The sequence below is a fragment of the Coenobita brevimanus genome, chromosome 116 (genome assembly GCF_032717465.1).
Source record: "Coenobita brevimanus isolate Jiangsu-jjx chromosome 116, ASM3271746v2, whole genome shotgun sequence".
Lineage (NCBI taxonomy): Eukaryota > Metazoa > Arthropoda > Malacostraca > Decapoda > Coenobitidae > Coenobita > Coenobita brevimanus.
In genome coordinates, this window is record NC_137069.1 from 53,382,713 (window position 1) to 53,405,503 (window position 22,791).

General features: G+C 42.8%; 1 protein-coding gene across 1 annotated transcript in view; it reads right to left on the reverse strand.

The window, feature by feature from the left end:
• The window catches only part of Parp1 (Poly-(ADP-ribose) polymerase), a 75,093-nt gene that overhangs the window by 16,484 nt on the left and 35,818 nt on the right, over positions 1 to 22,791 (reverse strand). Inside the window, exons 8-15 of the mRNA XM_080287149.1 lie at positions 22,078 to 22,167; positions 20,305 to 20,471; positions 18,605 to 18,750; positions 14,194 to 14,233; positions 9,511 to 9,617; positions 7,110 to 7,213; positions 4,359 to 4,554; positions 2,106 to 2,231 (exon numbers count right to left, since the gene is read on the reverse strand). Of these exons, the coding sequence (XP_080143275.1) occupies positions 2,106 to 2,231; positions 4,359 to 4,554; positions 7,110 to 7,213; positions 9,511 to 9,617; positions 14,194 to 14,233; positions 18,605 to 18,750; positions 20,305 to 20,471; positions 22,078 to 22,167 (976 nt within the window). The remainder of the gene's footprint in view (positions 1 to 2,105; positions 2,232 to 4,358; positions 4,555 to 7,109; positions 7,214 to 9,510; positions 9,618 to 14,193; positions 14,234 to 18,604; positions 18,751 to 20,304; positions 20,472 to 22,077; positions 22,168 to 22,791) is intronic.

Sequence of the window (22,791 nt, forward strand, 5' to 3'; positions counted from 1 at the left end):
GTATGGTCATGGTTTTGAGTTAATACCCTTAATCCTGTGACAAATACTATTACAGATCTTTACACTAACTTGGTGCAGATTATCGTCCTTCAGCAGATTATTTTACTTATCTTCATAGTATAAAAGGACACTGCTACAGCACTACACCCTTCCCATAATACTTCCTTTTGAAAAAATCTAGCATGAATCTATTATTAGAACTCAGCATTCAATATGGAGATGGCAATTTTAGGCAAAGGTTGAGTAAAACAAGTGCAGATGAGAACAGGAGAGGGATGCTCCATGGTGGCACCAATATAGCCTGGGGATTCACTGCCCTATTATACCAATGTCCCTCATCTTCCTCCCTATCCCCTAAAAGGATGGTGGACTGCCAAAGAAATGTAACTTCAGCCTGCAGTCCCCTGGGCTCACATTACAGATGCTGGGGCTGCAACTACCACCATGCTAGTGGTTAATGCTTGCCACCCATGGAGTTTTATTCACATTCGGCCAAACTTTTCAAAATATTGGGGGGGGGATACAGCACCCATCAACCCAGTCAGTGTGAGTGAGCTATCCCAAGTTAAATACAATAAAGCAGTGAAGAGGCAGCAGTAACATACAGCAAAAACAATGTCACCAGCTTCAAGGCGATGAAAATAAAATTCTACATAGTAGTAAAGGAAAAGTGCCATCTGTCCATCTTTCTTTTGAGTTGTAATGAGAGAGGTTTGGATGATGGATGGAATGAGAGAGTAATACCGGTGCTATAATATGATGCTTTAAAAAGAGATTAAGACTAAAATATGCTGCTAAATTATAACAAGAGATGAACATTAAAATATGCTGCTAAATTATAACAAGAGATTAACACTAACATATGATGCTATTTATAACAAGACATTAACATTTAAATAGGCTGCTAAATTATATCCTCATCATCAACATCCAAACCTCCTTTCCCATCCTAGGGCAGGGTGAGGAGTAGCAACGTCCATACAGCCAGTTTGACTAATTCAATGGGCCACGCTTCCATTCAACAGAACCTACAGAATGTGGTAAATTTTTTGGTCTACCTGATGCAGCCAAGATTCTGAGGGTTTGCTAAATTATAACATGAGATTAACACTAGCATGGTGTGAACAAGCCCTTACAGGAAAGACATCTGGATTGTTCATGAGCTATATTTTGTGTCAGAACAGGGTGGCTACACAAACATCATCATCATCAGCCTGAGTCAGTCCATGGCAGGACAAAGGTCTCTCCCATCATTTTCTACTCTGACCTATTAAATGTTAACCTGTTCCATCCAATCCCACCGGAGATTTGAATCTTATCTCGCCATCTCATCTTCTGTCTGCCTCTTCCTCTCACTACATCTCTGGACCGCCACTCAGTTATCCCAACTGTCCAATTGTTATCTGTTCTTCAATGGACATGACCTGCCCTCATCCAATTATTCTTTTTTATTGTAATGATTAAATTGGATGATGGATGCATGGGTGGATTATACCGTCTACTTTTGTCTGCTCCCTTGCCCATGAAGCTCTGTTTTTCTCTCTCCATGTGACTGTCCTGTATTCTCATTGGTTAAGGACGTTCCCTAACACTTTTTTCCAACTGCTTTGGTTTATTATACCTTACTGTCCTCTTCTGTGTTAGCTACATAAATCCTTGTGATATCACCATACTCTGCAAAAATAATGTTCACAGGGATCAAACCAGCCAAATCCAAAAATAAATCACTAAGGATGAGGTGTTAGGGAGCTTCCTTATCCAACATGAATACAGGTCTATGTCTGTACTATACACTGTCTATCTATCTATCTATTGCCTGACGCCTTAATCCCGTAAGGGGTGGCCACATACAAATTGCCTCCATATCGCCCTGTCCTTCACCATTTCACTGCCCTGCTTCCAGCTCACATACCCCTCTCTCATATACCTCTCCTCTCCATCCCTCCATCTCATCTTTGGCCTCCCCTTCCCCCCCCCCTCCACCTCACTCACATACACTCTCCTCATCAGTCTCTCACTCTCCATCCCCCCAGCTCACACCCCCGTCTCTCATACACCTCTCCACTCCATCCCTCCATATCATCCTTGGCCTCCACCTCCCTCACCTCAAACTCCACCAGGGATTGCTTCATGGTGTCCACGTCAAAGATGAGAGCCACCAGTTCCTGCACGGCTTTGGGCAGCTTGCTCTTGGACCCGGCTGTCAGGGGCTTGGACACTTTCTCATCCTCCTGTGTGTCGAGAGAGAGGAAAATTTGTCATCATCATCATCACCACTGTCTTTGTCATCATCATCATCATCACCACCACTGTCTTTGTTACCGTCATCGTTGTCGTCGTCATTCCACTGTCTTTGTCATCATCATCATCATCATCACCACTGTTTTTGTCATCATCATCATCATCATCATCATCATCACCACTGTCTTTGTCACCATCGTCATCACCACTGTTTTTGTCATCATCATCATCATCACCACTGTCTTTGTCATCATCATCATCATCATCACCACTGTTTTTGTCATCATCATCATCATCATCATCACTGTTTTTGTCATCATCATCATCATCATCACTGTTTTTGTCATCATCATCATCATCATCATCATCATCATCATCACTGTTTTTGTCATCATCATCATCATCATCACTGTTTTTGTCATCATCATCATCATCATCACTGTTTTTGTCATCATCATCATCATCACCACTGTCTTTGTCATCATCATCATCATCATCACTGTTTTTGTCATCATCATCATCATCATCACTGTTTTTGTCATCATCATCATCATCACCACTGTCTTTGTCATCATCATCATCATCATCATCACCACTGTTTTTGTCATCATCATCACTGTTTTTGTCATCATCATCACCACTGTCTTTGTCATCATCATCATCATCATCATCATCATCATCATCACTGTTTTTGTCATCATCATCATCATCACCACTGTTTTTGTCATCATCATCATCATCACTGTTTTTGTCATCATCATCATCACCACTGTTTTTGTCATCATCATCATCATCACCACTGTTTTTGTCATCATCATCATCATCACCACTGTTTTTGTCATCATCATCATCATCATCATCACTGTTTTTGTCATCATCATCATCATCATCATCACCACTGTTTTTGTCATCATCATCATCATCATCATCATCATCACCACTGTTTTTGTCATCACCATCATCATCACCACTGTTTTTGTCATCATCATCATCACCATCACCACTCTTTTTGTCATCACCATCACCAGTCTTTGTCACCATCGTCATCATCACCACTGTCTGTCACCATCGTCATCATCACCAGTCTTTGTCACCATCGTCATCATCACCACTGTCTTTGTCACCATCGTCACCACTGTCATTAGTATCGCTGTCTTTGGTCTTCGTAATCATAATTAGCCCAACGTCAAAGATAAAAAAAAAATGTCATTATCAAATTATCATCATCATTATTTTCATAGTCACTGTCATCATCACCTATACCTCTTACCCCACCCAAAGATGGGGTGTGGCAAAGTAAAAAGAAAATACATATAATGATGACACCAGTAAAAAAAATAAAAATAGCAAGAACAATAATAATAATAATAATAGAAATAATAATAATAATAATCATGTATAAATGAATAAATAAATAATATCAAATAAAGGAAGAATTGCCATATCCCACTAGTCAGTAACTTATGGGTACCAACACAGACTGATAGGTACATAGGGCTACAAAAAAATTAATGCTACAAAGATTTACAGATACACACACAGAAAGGTGCTGACAAGGAGCCTACATGTAGTGGTGCTATATACTCAGGATGGAGCAGCTGCAGCATCCACCCAGGAGCCAAACATACTTCCCTGCACCTCACCATGGAGATGAACCCTGGTGTGTACCACAATGGTGCACTGGATCCCTACACAGCATATGTACTATACTGGCCTTGTAGGATGGCCCCACAGAACCAGATGCTTACCTGTGGTTGATGGGTCTGCTTGGCCAGACAGACCAGGGTTACTAAACAACAGCCCACCTGTTTAAGGGGGTACAAACAAGACACCCACCTGTTCACTGTCAATGTCTAACAGATACAAACAACAGACAGGTGTGAATGCTGACGGTAGGGTTGTGAGAGGCAGACCAAAAAAAGACCTGGGATGAGATCATATAATGTGACCTCACCTCTGGGATAAAGGACTGAACAGGGAGACTGCTGGAGAATAAGAAGTATACAGAGCTGCCTTTAGATAACTATGGCCAACACATGGAAGCACGTTGGAGCCTTTACACACGAACCTAAATTGAACAAACGTATCCAAGGGCGCACAAACGCTACAGCCCATACCTGTCCATAGTCAATATCCAGGGGGTACCAGCAGCCAGGCACCTTCTTGAACTCCGGTGCGTTGAACCTGTTGCCAGTCTTCTCCTCGTACAGGCCCTCAAAGTGCCTCTTGGCATCGGTCAGGTCCTCCATGGCCTCCAGCTTGTTGTTGCCGATGGTGGTGCCAATGCGACCCCAGGACCGGAACACCCACCACCTGAACACACACATGTCATCAACAGCATTTTCATCACAATTATCGCTAAAATTGTCATCACTAAAATCATCACCACCATACACACATAATCATCACCATTTTCATCACAATTATTGCTAAAATTGTCATCACTAAAATCACCACCATCATACACACATCATTATCAGCGTTTTCATCATAATTACCATTAAAATCATCACTAAAATCACCACCACCTGAACATACACACATCATCATCAGCGTTTTCATCACAATTATCACTAAAACTGTCATCACTAAAATCACCACCATCACCATACACACATCATCAGCAGCATTTTCATCATACTTACCACTAAAATCACCACCATCACCATACACACATCATCATCAACGTTTTCATTATAATTACTGTTAAAATCATTAACTCACCACCATCACTATACACACATCATCATCAGCATTTTCATCACAATTAGTGTTAAAATCTATCTATCTATTGCCAGACTCCTTAATCCCGTAAGGGGTGGCCACAAACAAAGTGCCTCCACATCACCCTGTCCCCCACCATTTCAGTGCTCTACTCCCCTCTCTTATACACCTCTCCACTCCATCCCTCCATCTCATCCTTGGCCTCCCCCTCCCTCTCTCCCCCTCCACCTCACTCACATACACTCTCCTCGTAAGTCTCTCACTCTCCATCCTCTCCACGTGGCCAAACCACCTCAATGTGTTTCTCCTAACGCTTCCTATCACATCCACATCCACACCAAAACGCTCCATCTCATCCTTGGCCTCCCTTTCACTCTCCTCCTCTCCACCTCACTCACATACTCTCTCCTCATCAGTCTCTCACTCTCCATCCTCTCCACATGGCCAAACCACCTCAGTGTGTTTCTCCTAACACTTCCTAGCACATCCACATCCACACCACAACGCTCCTTTACCGTTAAAATCATCATTATTAAATTCACCAACATCACCATCATCATTATCATCATCATCACTACCACAGAACAGAAAGTGATGTCTTGATGTAGTGCAGCTCCTGGTTACATACACATCCCTCAATCCACCGCCTGGCCTCCCCAAAAAGAGGATGGTGGACTGCAGAAGGGCAATGCCAGTCTGTAGTCTACTGGGTTTGCATTCCATGTGCCTGCGACTACAACCACCACCAGCACTACAACTACGGCTACTGCCATCATATAATCACCACCACCATCACCACCACAACTACTACTACCACCATTATATAATCACCACTACCACCACTACAACTATGACTACTACCATCATATAATCACCACCACCACTACAACTACTACTACTATCATATAATCACCACCACCACCACTACAACTACTACTACTATCATATAATCACCACCACTACCACTTCCACCACCACAATTACTACTACTACTACTACTACCATCATATAATCACCACCACCACTACAACTACTACTACCACCATCATATAATCACCACCACTACAACTACTACTACCACCATCATATAATCACCACCACTACAACTACTACCACCATCATATAATCACCACCACTACCACTACAACTACTACTACCACCATCATATAATCACCACCACTACCACTACAACTACTACTACCACCATCATATAATCACCACCACTACCACTACAACTACTACTACCACCATCATATAATCACCACCACTACCACTACAACTACTACTACCACCATCATATAATCACCACCACTACCACTTCCACCACCACAACTACTACTACTACTACCATCATGACATAACCACCTCTTGGCTCCTTTATTCTCTCTCTCTCTCTCCATGAGGGTCACAGCTGTATCTTAGGTGGCACGAGACAAGGCGCTGTACTGCCTCTTCCTAATCAAAATATTTTGTACATGAGTAACTGACTGGGAGAGTATGTGAGTGGGGTGGAGGGGGAGAGGAGAGGGAGACCAAGGATAAGATGGAGGGATGGAGTGGAGAGGATGGAGAATGAATGAATGAGTAGGACAGTGTATGTGAGTGAGATGGAGGGGGAGAGGAGGAGGGGGAGACCAAGGATGAGATGGAGAGATGAAGAATGAGACTGACTAGAATTGTACGTGAGTGAAGTAGAGGGGAAGAGGAGAGGGAGACCAAGGATGAGATGAGGGATGGAGTGGAGAGACATATGACAGAAGGCAGATGAGAGCTGGAGGGAAGGCAGCCAAATGACACAGGACAGGGTGACATGGAGGCAGTTTGTCTGTGGTCACCCCTCATGAAATTAAGGTGACTGGCAACATGCAGATAGACTGAGATAAATAGACTGACTGAGTGAGTGAGGTGGCGGGGGAGAGAGGGAGGGGGAGGACAAGGATGAGATGGAGGGATGGAGTGGAGAGGTATATGAGAGAGGGGGGTGTGCGCTGGGAGCAGGGCAGTGAAATGGCAGGGGACAGGGCGACATGGAGGTGATTTGTTTGTGGCCAACCCTTATGGGATTATGGCATCTGGCAATAGACAGACAGACATAGATAGATAGACAGATAGATAGACATAGATAGATAGATAGACTGACTCACTGGTTGTTTTTGTCATTTTCCAGTATCTGCAGCTTGTAGTAGGAGTTGGTGCCCTTCCGTATATCCACCATGCCCAGTACACAATTGTAGATTTTGTCACCACGCTGAAAAGGAGAAAAGGACAATATGGTTATGCTCCTGTCCAATCATCACCTTCATCATCACTCAAAATATCATCACAATCATCACTCAAAATATCATCATCATCATTATCACTCAAAATATCATCATAATCATCACTCAAAATATCATCATAATCATCACAAAATATCATCACAATCATCACTCAATATATCATCATCATCATTACCACTCAAAATACCATCATCAGTCAAAATATCATCATTATAATCATCAGTCTAAATATCATCCTCATAATCATCAGTCAAAATATCATCATCATCACTCAAAATATCATCATCATAATCATTACTCAAAATATCATCCTCATAACCATCATCACTTAAAATATCATTATAATCATTGTCACTCAAAATATCATCATCATAATCATCATCACTCAAAATATCGTTATCATAATAATCATCACCGTCATCATCATTATAATCGTGAGTTCACTGGACATAAAATCATCAATATAATTATCCTCATCATATAAAAATCATGAAAAAAGGGCAACAAAATCAACAAGGAACAATCAAAATCAGAAAAACACACGAGACAAGCATCAGGAAGTAAACCTGAACTGGCAAAGCAATTCTAAACTAACACTTTTCCCTGCTGCCTCAACTAACACTCATTTAGTTTTTGTTTTGTTTTTGAAGGCTCCAACAAGCTTGCATGCGTCGGCCTTGGTCATCTAATGGCGGCTCTCCATGCAACTCAATCTATGGCAGCCTCCCTGTTCAGCTCCTTATCCCTGAAGTCACACAATGACCTCGTCCCACGTTTTTTTTGGTCTACCCCTCGCAAGTCCACCCCCAATATTATCGCTTCTCACTTTCTGCACCCAATTATCATCCTCCATCCTCTCCACATGCCCAAACCATGTCAATCTACCTCTCCTCATCACAACACCAATACACTCCAGTCCCATCCTATCTCTCAACTCTTCCATTGTAAACCCAGTCCCCCCAGGCCCTGCACACACTAAAACACTAAACTAGCAATTTTTCCTGTTGCTTACACTAACACTAAACTTGTAATTTTTCCCACTGCTTCAACTAACAACTCCTGCTGCTTAAACTAACACTAAACTAACAATTGGGTGCACAAAGTGAGTCGTGTAAACACTGCAGGTAGGGTTGTGAGAGGCCGACCAAAGAACACCTGGGACAAGGTTATGGAATGTAACCTCAGGGATAACAGACTGAATAGGGAGGCTGCCAGAGATAGAGCAGCATGGAAAACAACCATTAGGTGACCAAGGATGAAGCACGCAAGCACATTGGAGCCTTTACAAACAATATGAACAAATTACATGAAATAAAAACCCAGCTGCTGCATTTGGGTTGTGACATGAGGTAACAGTGAGCTGCTGTACAATGCAAATGCTGTTGTGGGGTGAGGGAAGTCCAGGAGAGAGACTCATAGGGGAAGTAAAAATTCTCCGTTTTGTGTGGCTGTTGGTTTGAAACAGCCTTCACTATCCTTCACTACAAGATATATCCCGTAAGCTGGTTTAACTTCATGAATTACATGCAAAAGATCATGGTGGCATAACAACAGAGGGCACAGCTACTGTTTAACATGACTATGTGCAAAACAAGGATAAAATACTGTACATATATAATATAATAAATAAAACAAATGGAAAGTGTAAATACAAAACTAGGATGAAATATGGACATGGGTAAATAAAACTGACATAAAAAAAAAAAAGACAATCACCTACCATTAAAATCCATATAAAACTGTCACTCATGCCATAAACTAGGCATTAAAAAACCAGAGATGAAACTATGCATAAAACGACTATGGTACTGTACAATTAAAACTAGGTGCTGCCTACTTCTTCCTTAGCCTTTATCATTCTTTCTCTGTACCTGTCCTCCTCTCTTCCTATTTCTCCCATCTTTCCTTTCACTTCTTATTGCTTTTCTATCCTTTACAGGTGGCTCTATATTGAGTGACAAGCCAAATGGTTTCCTGTAAGCCAAGAAACCATTTACAACACTGGGTGGTAACCATATAACCAAACCATACGTGCTCCCTACATGTCAACAAGTAGGTTGGTGGAGAGGTAGTGCCCCTCCCCATAAAACAAATAACTCAAAGTCAAATGGCCACCCCTTACAGGATTATGGCATCTGGCAATAGATAGATAGATAGATATAAATAACTATGGTACAAATAAAACTACATATAAAACAACTATAATACAACTGCAACTATGCATAAAAGCTAAAGCCTACTGAGGAAGCAGTGTTAAACAAATCACCTTGTAAACATGAGCCTCATCCACCAAGCCAGAATCGGGGTCCACTGCAGCACCGCCCTTTAGCTTGACCTTCTGCTTGTCTGGGATGCTTTTGACGAAACGCGACTCTGAAATGTAAATTACTGGATTGTGAGCAGCATGTGTTTGGACTGTAATGCTGAATGTTAGTGAGACCTGGGCAGTAGAGGAAGAGGATATTCATAGGCTCACACATACAGAGATGATGACGATTAGATGGATCTGTACTGTGTCCTTGAATGACAGATGGGGAAAGGGGGGTTAGGATTGCAAATGAAGAGTTGAAAGGAAGGATGGGACTTCATTGCATTAATGTTGTGATGAGAAGGGGTAGGCTGAGAAGGTCTGAGATGAAGGATGACAAATGAGTATGGAAAGCGAGAGGTGTGAACATTGAGGACACAGCTGAGGCACATTAACCCCTAGCCGCTGGACTATTTATACAATATATTCTGACAGTATGAGAATTAACAACACTGGTTTATCATTCTTATTCTGTGTCTGCCCTCCTCCCTCCTGTCAACACTTAATTACTCTTCTCTCCTTTTCAGGTGGCTGGGTGACAAGCCTAATGGTTTCCTGCAAGCCAGGAAACCATTTACAATGCTGGGTGGCATCCATATAACCAACCCACACGTGCTCCCTACGTGTCAACAAAGGGGGGACGGCGGAGGTTCAGAGCCTCTCTTCGTAAAACAACTAACTCAAAGACAAATGGCCACCCCTTACAGGACTGTGGCATCTGAGGTAGGTAAATGTTTTCCACTACCTTGCAGCCCAAAATTCACAAGTTGACAATCAGTCAAACATAAACTGGTGAGAAATTTGCAAATCAGACTGACAGCTCAAAATGGAACTTGCAGCAATTTTTCTGTGACTACTGTACATAAAAAGGAAAAGAAGTTATGTTAAAAAAATAACAAATAAAGGAAGCTCCATAACTCTATCAATCTATCTATTGCCCGACGCCCTAATCCCGCAAAGGGTGACCGCAGACAAAACGCCTCCAAGTCACTCTGTCACCCACCATTTGACTCCCCTCCCCCCAACTCACCCCCCCCTCCCTCATATACCTCTCAACTCCATCCCTCCACCTCATCCTCGGTCTACCCCTCCCTCTCCCTCCCTCCACCTCACCTACATACACCCTCTTAGTCAGTCTTTCATTCTCCATTCTCTCCACATGTCCAAACCACCTCAGTGTATTTCTCCTAATCTTTTCAACCACATCCACATCTACCCCACAACGTTCCTTCACTTCTTCATTCGTCAACCTGTCCCTCCACGTCACTCCACATGCTCCTCTCAAGTAACTCATTTCCACTGCTCTCACTCTTGACTTGTTCCCCTCTTGCAAGGTCCACGCCTCGCTTCCATACGTCAGGGTAGGGATCACAATACCATCATGCAGTGACTTCTTAACTTCCATACTCACCTCCCTATTTCTCATCACTGCTTTCAGTGTACCAACAACCTTTCTTCCCTGCTGTACCCTTTCACGTACTTCATCCCCCAAAGTTCCATCCTTACTCATCACACTACCCAAGTACTTGAATGCACTCACATTCTCCATATCCTCACCATCCAACCTCACTGCACACTCTGTGACTTCATTCCTCTCAAACACCATAACTTTACTTTTGTTTACATTAACTTTCAGCTTCCTCCTCCTACACACTGTCCCAAATTCATTCACCAAACCTTGCAACTCCCATTCATCTTCACTCAACAATACTGTATCATCAGCAAACAGCAACACCGGAAGCTTCCAAATCTCACCCTCATTCATTAGGGCCACCCCCACATCCACTGCCCTACCTTGCACCTCCTTTACAACCCCATCCATATATATATTAAACAGCCATGGAGACATCACACACCCCTGTTTCAGTCCCACATTGAGATCAAAGAACTCACTCAGCTCACCATCCACTCGCACCGTAGCCCTAGCTCCCTCGTACATACTCTTCACAGCACTCAACAATTTCCCCTCCACTCCATATATTCTTAATACCTTCCATATACCTTGTCTATCTATTCTGTCATAAGCTTTCTCCAAGTCCATGAAGGCAGCATACACTTTCCTTCCCTTCTCTAGATACTTCTCCACTAAACATCTTAGAACAAATATCTGATCTACACACCCTTTTCCCTTCCTAAATCCCCCTTGTTCTTCTCCAACTAGCTCCTCTGTCATATGCCTAACCCTATCAATGAGTATTCTACCATATATTTTACCAGTCACACTAAGAAGGCAAATACCCCTATGGTTACCACATACTTCTCTCTCCCCTTTTCCTTTGTACAGAGGAACAATTATACCTGATTTCCAGTCCTCTGGAACCCTTCCCTCTTCCCAAGCCAATCTACACAACTTCCATATCCACTCCACAACAATCTCACCCCCATACCTAAGCATTTCACCACACACTCCATCAATTCCTGGGGCCTTTCCCAGCTTAATCTTCTTCATCGCTTCCACTACTTCCGACCTACTGATCTCTTCCTCCCTCCTCTCATCTCTTCTTCTCCCAGCCATTCCCCAACCACTTATACTCACACTGCTCTCACTCTCTACATTCAACAAATCCTCAAAGTGCTCCTTCCATCTCCTCAATTTCTCTCTCTTCTCCACCAACAATCTATTATTCCTATCTTTCACTCCCCTTCTATTTCCCCTTTCACACTGCCTTACTTTCTTTACCTCCTTCCAAAACAATTTCTTACACTCCCTCCATTTCACACTCAGATTCCTCCCAAACTCTTCATCCACTTTCTTCTTACTCTCCTTCGCCAGTCTCTTAACCTCCCTTCTCCTGCTCACATATACCTCTCTCTTCTCTCTCTCATCTTCTCCCCTACCTCTACTCGCCAACCATTCACCATATGCCTTCTTCTTTTGTTCCACAGCTCGTTTCACCTCATCATTCCACCATGCTGTCCCTTGCACACCCTTGCATCTCCTCCTCACTCCACAAACCGCCTCACACGCTGCGCTTATCTCTTCCGTGAATATCTTACATACGTCTTCCACCCCTTCCATCTGCTCTAGCTCATACCTTCCCAATCTTTCTTCCACTATGCTCTTATACTCTGTCCTTTTCTCACTATCTTGCAATTTCTCCACTCTTCTCACAGGAGCTGCTTCCTCCTGTCTTCCCCTTCATCTCCTCAACCACTTTCTTTGCAGCTCTACCTTGGCCATCACTAAGTGATGGTCCGAGACTCCATTCCCCCACCCTCTCCACACCCTTGCATCCAACACTTGTCTTCTCATTCGCTCATCCACACACATGTAGTCTATCATTGCCTTTCATTCAACAAGTTCACCATCCATCCTCCTCGTTACTCTCCATGTATACCGGTGGATCATCTTATGACGAAAGTAGGTGTTGGCTATTGCCAACCCCTTACCAGCACAGATGTCCACCAAAGCACTACCATTCCCATCTACTTCAGCTGGCACACCCCACTGACCAACCACTCCATCCACTCGTACATTCCCAACTTTGCCATTCATGTCTCCAATCAACAACACTCTCCTGCTCCTCTCAAACTTATCCATACATGCTTCTACTCTCGCCCAAAACTCATCTTTCACTCTTGCCACTCGATCCTCTGTTGGAGCATACACACATACAATCGCCCATGCTTGTATACCTACTTTCATCCTCACCCATACAATCCTTGCACCCACTGTTCCATACTCTCTTATATTCTCCTTCCACTTCTTGCTTATCATCAGACATACTCCCTCTCTTGCCCTCTCATTCTCACTGACTCCCGCACATATACCTACACCGTATTCCCATTCTCTCATCCTTTCACCTTTCCATTTAGTTTCAGTCAATCCACATATATCCACTTTTGCATCCTCAAGCACCTGGACAATCTCTCTCTCTTTCACTTCATCATTCACTCCTCTCACATTCCACGTTCCTACCCTCAGAATGTCCTTTGTCCGTTCCTTAGTCGTCAACGTATGGTCCATCCGGGTCCGAGGCGCTTTATTTGCTTTTTTAGTTAGTTCTTTTTACAGGGTGGGGCACTAACCCACCACAACTCCTTTTCCTAAATGATTTATTTTGCTTACTGCACTTTAATGTCCTCTTCTGTGTTATGTAAATCCTTCAAATATTGCCTCACTTCACATACACAGTGTACAAAAGGATATTAACCAGCAATATCTACAAACAAATAGCTAAGGAAAAGGTGTTAGGAACCTTCCTTAACAATGAGATTATAAGCCACAGGTCCGTCTTCTCATTGGTTAGGGAAGCTCTCTAGTGCCTCTTCATTAGTGATTTATTTTTTTAATACAGCTGTTAATATCAATTTGTATGTTATTTTCCAGAAAATGGTGATACTGGAATGATTTAAATGATTCAAAAGAGAGTAAGGAGTAATCTATCTACCTATATATCTAGGATGTTCCCCCTAGGGAGGTAGGCGAGACAGGACAACACACTCACCAAATTACTCATCCACAAACACACATTTACTCATATCTTAGCCTCTAAGGGGAGAAGGGACTGCTCCTGACTGCAAAATAAATCGCTCAGGAAAAGGCAATAGGGACCTTACTTAACTGACGAACATACCGGCCTTAGTATTCTCTACAAAGGCCTGCAGCCTTCAAATGATGGCACTTACCAGACTTACTGCCAGACTTGCTGGACTTGGGGGCAAAGACTCGCTCCTGTGGCTGTAAGAGGAAAGGAATAATTTAGTGTCTACTTCCTTATACTGATTTAAGACATGAACAATTTAGCATTTATTCCTTTATACTATCACTGTTATCCTAATGTAGAGAAGAACAAACCACAGAATGGAATTCCTTCAAGTTGTTTCGTATATATATATATATATATATATATATATATATATACAGTATATATATATATATATAAATTTTCATTTTGAGATGCCTTGACACACTGTGTTAAAAGACTGGTGGTATGCATGTATGTATGTATATGTAAGCATGGCAGGCAGCTGTACCATACATGTTGTGCAATTTTGTGTTGGTGGGGAGGAATGCCTTTACATGGTAGTACCAATATAACCTGTTGGCTCAGCTGCCTGGTTATACAATGTACCTCAGCTACTTCACCATCCTCAAAAGGAGGATGGTGGACTGCAGAAGAGCAAGTTATTCCTGCAGTTCACTGGGTTCCTGCTTCAGAAGAATCTTGGGCCACAACACAAACAACAAGCAATGTTTTGTGAGTCCTGGAAGGTGCCTGATTTGTAAGGCCAGGGGACACTTCCTGTCTGTTTCCCACCACTACACTGTTTGTACAACACTCCCAGGCAGGGAACTCAACCACGTTTACCAAGCAGTCAAAAGCCGAGCTGGGACTACTACTCATTTATATCTCCTATATGCAGGTCATCCTCTTAGGGACTATGCCTCCCCCATTTTCTCTGCACCGCACCATGTGGAAGGAACCTGCTCTGACCCTGATAAGGCTGTCTGCCACAATAAGATGGCTGCTTACTTATGATTTAAGGGTCTGCTCACATATAAGGTCTATTCAGAAAGTAATACTTCAGGCTAAAAAAAATAAATCAATATGTAAATAAATAAATAAATAGCTAACCTGTTGAGCTAGGACACTAATCCCCCTCAAAGAAGGTCATTCTGACTTGACACACACAGCTCAGTGTTCTTTCCACTACCTGAAACATTTTTCAAAGTTGATTTTCAATAACTCAAGCAGGTGCTTCATCGCATTCATTGTGATCTCTTCTTTCACCTCAAATCGGGAACCCTTCAGCGGAGTTCGCAGCATGGAGAACAGCCAAAATAACCAAAAGCCACGCCCAGCCATGCCTGGTGAGTAAGGAGCCTGTGGGACCTGAGGGATGTTGTGCTTGGCCAAAAATTCCTGATTCAGTTGAGAAGAATGGGCAGGGGCGTTGTCATGACGCAGCTTCCAACTTACCACTTTCCAAAAGTCTGGTCTCTTCCGCCATACTATATCATGAAGACGGTGGATAACATCAAGATAGTAATGTTTGTTGACAACCTGACCTTCTGGTGCGTATTCATGAGGCACACCACCATGGTAGTTGAAAAAAACTGTCGACATGCGAATGCATTTCACCTTGCTGTGGACCTGTCATGCTTTTTTTGGCTGAGGCGACCCTGCATGTTTCCACTGGGACGATTGTGCTTAGGTTTCTGGGTAGTACCAGTACACCCACGTCTCATCTCCAGTAATAACTGCCTTCAGAAAGTTTGGACTGCAATTTGCACACTCCAGCATGTCTTGAGCAACCTTCACTCGCAGAGCTTGTTCATGTGAAAGGAGCCTTGAAACAAATTTGACAGTAACTCTTCGCATGTCCAAATCATCCATTAAAATTTTGTGTGCTGATCCATCACTAATTCCAATTTCATTAGCAATTTCTCTGAGTGTCAACTGACGCTTTCCCATGACCAAATCACAAATGTTCTTCACATTTTCAGCACTCCTGCTTGTTGTCGGCCTCCCAGTACATGGATCGCTCTCACTGACATTTGGCCATTCTTTAAGCAATTGTCTATCTATCTATCTATTGCCAGATGCCTCAATCCTGTAAGGGGTGGCCACAAACAAACCGCCTCCATGTCATCCTGTCCAATGTCACTTCACTGACTTCACTGCCTTGCTCCCAGCTCACACCCTCCCTCTCTCATATACCTATCCACTCCATCCCTCCATCTCATCCTCGGCCTCCATTCCTTTCTTTGCATTAAGCCATTAACCCCATGACTTTATTCCCCAAAACTTGCTGGGTCTTTCTAACAGTTTCAACCTGGGTATCACCTTGTTTTGGGCAAAATTTGATGCAGTAACGTTCACCTTTTTCGGTCACCACAACGACTGCAGGAACGCGACGAGAGTGAAGTGCACGACCATAAACACAGGCCGACTGACAGCCACTGTGTCACTCATGGCGGCTGGCATTAACAAGGCATGCACATGAAGGTCGTGCACTGTGCTACACAAAACCCTGCCCCTATCCTCCAACTGGCTGCTAAGAAAGAAATGAGGTCAGATACTTTCTGAATAGACCTCGTACAGACCTGGATACAACAACAAAAACAATAATGCACTGAAACCTTAGCAAAGTATTTGTCCCTTCCACGTACAGGAATGACATAAGGCAGTGTGTCATACATGCAATGCAATTTATAAGTGATGTGGTGTGTTGTGTCTGTTGCAATAATCTTCTTGGTACAGTACAGTACTGTATATGGCATTTCTGACATCACACCTGCAATAATTCTGCAACTAATACCTACTGTAGTTACACCACTAGTGATAATTCCACACTCCTAGTATTACCCACAAACAGATGCTCTGTTAATACCACTCACTACAAACTTACAAGCTGGAAGCTTATATGCTGCAGGGATGGTTCAGTCTGCTGGTGTGGGTGTGGCAGTGGGAGTAGGAAGCAAGTACATGATGAAGGGTAGGAATGGATAATGCTGACTGAGCCATGCCCACAACAGAATGAAAAATGTCATGCACAGGGGAAAAAACTCTGGTGCACAGCTAATATAGGGACCATCCTGTGCATGTGGCCAATATACCAGTGATACAGTATGCAAATCCAAAATGCTTGCTTCCAAACACTTCATGGAAATTGCAATATTCTACAAAGTTGAATAAAAACAATGACATAAAATCTTTGTTTTTAAAAAATAGCCTACCATATCATGACCATTAATGCAACAAAGTCCCTTGTGTTGGTACTGTATCACCTGTTATACTGGCCCAGAAATTTCCACTGGTTGATGGATGGATGGATGATGACACCCGATAACACTCCCCTACTGCATGAAAATATATATAGGAAAGTGGAATCTTTTTTGGAAATATGATGCTCAAATTTGGAGGGTTGTACTGCATTTGTAAAACTCTCACTCTCTCTCTCTCTCTCTTGATGCTTGGCAACCAGTCACACCATCACATTCTGCTGCAAGGAAATGGAGTCAAAGGCCAGGCTGACACTCTCACCCTTACAAATCATATAACACATCGGATAATTCCTTTTTCCTATCAGTTTCCAGTAACTGTTGAAAATGCAATTAGCTAGTTTTGGCATTTACCCTCCAGTCAAAACACCAGCTGCCCCATGACCAACTTCAGCATGGAGATTCATTTAAGAGGAGGTATGGTGCTTATATCTGTGTTTCCTGCCAAAGTGATGACTGTGTGGTTTGTTATCAGGCTTGTGGTCACATTTCACTCTTATGCATGTATCCCCCACGGTAGCTGAATGGTTAAAATAATAATAATAATAATAATAATAATAATAATAATAATAATTGATCTGACTGGGGTTTATTGCTCACATAATGCCACTCAGGTATAAGTGAGGCTAGTCACTCGCATCTTAAATGTCAAAACCAACTTGCCTAGCCCTGGGCTCCTATGCTCCTCATGGGGCAACACAAGAATAGATGATGAAAGAATGAATGAATGATAACTATAACAATAATAACAATCATCATCACCATCATCATCCTAACCTCTTTTCCCACCTACACATAAAGTGAGGTAGGGTTTAGAGAGCATGAGAAAACCCAACAGAGGGAGAACTAACTACAACATGGCCAACTGAAGGGCCACACTCTCATTCACACACCATTCAAGCCCATGGAATCCTATGCCTATCTCACAGGCACACCTTTACCAACACAGATGTGCTTCATAATCATCAATCAGCAAGTGTTACAAGAATTCATCCATCCATATACCTATCTATCTATTCATCCATCCATCTATCCATATACCCATCCATCCATTTATCCATCTATTCATCCAACTGTTGATCCATCCATCATCCAATCCTGTCTGCCCCCAACAGGAGTGTAAGACCCCAGTGCTGGGCTACTCAGTCCTGACTTTTAAGGCAAGGGTGACCAGCTTCACTAACCCCTGAGTGGCATTATGTGAGCAATAAACCCCAACCATCCTTCAAATATAAACCCTTATAGGCTCACTCCAGCTGGAGCACCTGAACACGCACAACTACCAGGCATTAAAACAGAGACAAAGAAACACTGTCTGCTCACATCTCCACCCCACGATGCAATGCTCTTCTTTGTAATCATCAGCAGTGCCCCTCCCTTGTCCACCTCGTCCAGGAAGTCCTCGCTAACACAGTGCACATCCTGGGACTGGGCCTCGGCTATTTTCTTGTCTGTGCTGCCAACCATATCTGACAGGGGAGAGAAGAGCAATTGTAATTGTCATGCTAATGCTGATGGCTTTTAGTGTGTTGTGTACCACCTATCTGCTTCATACAGCATCATATCACTTATAAAGGCTCAGACATCCTTGCATGGATCAGCCTTATGCTCCTTGATTTCTGGCAGCCTCTTTATTCAGTCCCTTATCCCTGAGGTCACACATTATGACCCAGTCCCAAGTATTTATTGGTCTGCCTCTCGCAACCCTACCCCCAACACTCACATTTCTCGCTTTCTGCACCCAACTGCCATCTCCACCTTTTCCACATGTCCAAACCATCTCAATTTACTTCTCCTCATCACAACATCAATACGCTCCAATCCCATCCTTCCTCTCAACTCTTCAATCATAAACCTAGTCCCCTCCCCCAGGCCTGTGTTTACTTTTCTGTTAAAAAGTTAAACTAAAAGTAAAACAGGATTCTCATGTCTCCTTTTTGAACACGGTGCATCCACAGTTGGTCAAAATACGTGACTGAAGAGAAATAACAAGGCAATGGGTTAGAACTGCTGCAATGACCTCTGAGCTGTATTTCCTCATCAATCACAAGTTCGGGGCAAGTGTGGCCGCACCCTAATACCAGCGTGAAGATAATATACTGCTGCTTCCAACTAATTCAACATCATCATCATCATCATCATTTGTAGGTGTCATGCTAAGACTAATATGAAGACATTATACTGTTGTTTAATTTAATTCATCATCATCATCATCATCACCACCATCATCATTATCATCATCATCATCATCCCAACTTCTATTTCCCATCCAAGGAGGGGGCAAGGTTGTGTTGAGAAAACAAGAGTAAAGTATGAGAGGCAAAAATAACCCAAAACAACACAACCAATGTACTGGGCCACACTCACACTCACCATTCTGTACGGTGCGGTATTTATGCATGGTATGGTGATACAGAAAGGATTTTAGGAACACAGAAGAGGACAGAAATATGTAATAAACAAAACAAATAACTTGGGAAACGGCATTAGGGAGCTTCCTCAACCCAGAACAAGGTCCTTGGAGGCAATCCGATAGAAATATCAAGCAAACAGAGGCTGCCACACCCATGACATGTGCTCCTCTATTCAAAATTCATCCAACCTGCAGTGAAACCATCATCATCATCACCATCACCACCACCATTATCATCACCATCATCATCAACAATAACAACAATGATGATGATGATGATTTCTCTGTTCTACTTTCATCTTTACCTATGTGTCTCTCGATTATACCCACGTTATTTAACGTCAAAAAGGGTGACAACGATGATGATGAAACTGATTGAAGATGATGATGATGTAACTGATTGCTGATGACAATTATGATGATGATGATGATGACAAAGATGATGAAACTGATTAAGATGATGATGATGATGATGACAAAGATGATGATGAACTGATTGATAATACCGATCAAAGACAATGATGATCAGGCAACAGACTAATGATGATGATGATGATGATGCAACTGACTGATGATAATGATGATGCATGTGTTATAAGTAAGGCCTCACCAGGGGTTGTAATAACAGCAGTTGTTGTGGGTTCAACCTTGGTGGCCACGTCTCCACCCAGGCTCTTAATTTTCTGTTTCATCTCCTTCTTGTCTTTGCTGAATTTGTTACCCACTATGACAAACTTCATCCCATCCAGTGGTTTGGTGGAGGCAGACAAAGCAGAACTGAAACATTAAATAAGAAAATACATAAACAGTCTATCTATCTATCTACTGCCAGACGCCTTAATCCCGTAAGAGGTGGCCACAAACAAATCGCCTCCATGTCACCCAGTCCACCGCCATTTCACCGCACTACCCCCAGTTCACACTTGTCTTTGTTTAATTTGTTACCCACCAAGACAAACTTCATCCCATCCAGTGGTTTGGTGGAGGCAGACAAAGCAGCACTGAAACATTAAATAAGAAAATCATCATCATCAACATCTGGACCTCCTTTCCCACCCAAAGGCAGGGTGAGGAGTAGCTATGTCCAGACAGCCCAAATTTGCCTAATCCAATAGGCCACGCTTCCATTCACTCATCATTCAAGCCCCCGGAATCCTGGCTCTATCGGATATGCCAAAACATTTACCACGTTCTGTAACTTCACATAAACGTATCTGATGGAGAAAATACATAAATAAAAATTACATTATATTTTGAGCATGAAGGTAAAAATAGCTGTTGTATGATGGCAATTTGTGATCCCCATTCAAACATATGGAAGTGAAGCTTGGACACTGTTGGCAGGACACAAGGCAAGAGTGAGAGCAGTGGATATGAGTTATATGAGTAAAGCATGTGGAGTTTGGGGAGACTGACAAATGAAGAAGTTAGTGTTGTGGTGTTGATGTGGATGTGGAGAATGTGGAGTTGCATGGAGAGACAGACAGACAAATGAGGAAGTGAAGGAGTGCTGTGGTGTGGATGTGGAGCATGTGGAGTTGCATGGAGAGACAGACACAAATGAGGAAGTGAAGGAGTGTTCCGGTGTTGATGTGGACGTGGAGCATGTCGAGTTGCATGGAGAGACAGACAGAAAAATGAGGAAGTAAAGGAGTGCTGTGATGTGGATGTGGAGCATGTAGTTGTAACACTAGATTATGTTGCTAGACATGAAGAAGTGTTATGGAAAGGCTGTAGAACCACTATCTAGGCAGTATATAACAACCAGACTATGGATTTCACTCTTATCTATATCCAGATGCCTCTATACTGTCCTAACCATTGTCATTTGGCTACCCTCCCTCAAACTCATCCCCCTCCCCTCTCCTATATATCTCTCTACTCCACCCCTCCATTTCAGCCTTTCTCTCCTCCACCATCTCCCTCACATAGAGTCTCCTAGTCACTCATTCTCCATCCTCTCCACTCCATCTCATCCTTGGTCTCCCCCTCCATCTCACTCACATACACTCTTCTAGTCAGTCTCACATTCTCCATCCCTCCATCTCATCCTTGGTCTCCCTCTTCACCTCACTCACATACACTCTTCTAGTCAGTCTCACATTCTCCATCCTCTCCATACACCCAAACCATCTCAAAGTTTTCCCTTAACATTATCGATCACAGCCACATACAACACAACTACATAACAACTCTCCTTTACTGCACTCACTCACTGAAAATAATCTCTGCAATGGGGGAGGGGGAGAGAGAGAGAGAGAGAGTATATGAAGTGTCACATACTCACCCATTCTCCTTCTTCTCCTTAACCTCTGCTGTGGAGAGAGAGAGAGAGAGAGAGAGAGAGAGAGAGAGAGAGAGAGAGTATCCACCTCGTACTCACCCATTCTCCTTCTTCTCCTTCACCTCTGCAGTGGTGGGGCCATGGTCAACCCAGAGTCTTGTCGAAACACCTTTGAATTTGAACTTAGCCCTGCAAGACAAGGTAGTGCAAATTAATTCATATCACCACTACTTTAGTACCTTCATCACCTCCACCATCATTCATCATCACTACCAAACTACCTTCATCAATCATCACCAACACCACTACCTTACTACCATTACCACCACCACCATGATCACTGACACCTCTACCATACAACCATCACCACCACTTTACTACCATCATCACCTTCATCATCATCAATCATCATCACCAACACCACTACCTTACTACCATCATCACCATCACCAATACACCATCATCACTATCATCATCACCACCAAAACCAATACCTTACTACCACCACCATCACCACCACCCACCACCACCATTATCATCACTACCACCACCACCACCATTATCATCACCATCATTATCATCGTCATCATCATCATTATCACCACCATCATCATGCACACCTCTTTTCCCACCAACTTCCCACCTAGCAATGGGGTGAGGTAGGGTCCAGAAAAATTAAATATGGAAAGTCTGTCCAGCTGAAAAAAAAATACTGTTACATCATTACATAAATACTCTTACATCATTACAAACACGGTACAAACTTTCAAACTGGAAATGCTTGGCTCCAAAGGCTTAATGGAAAATAGAATA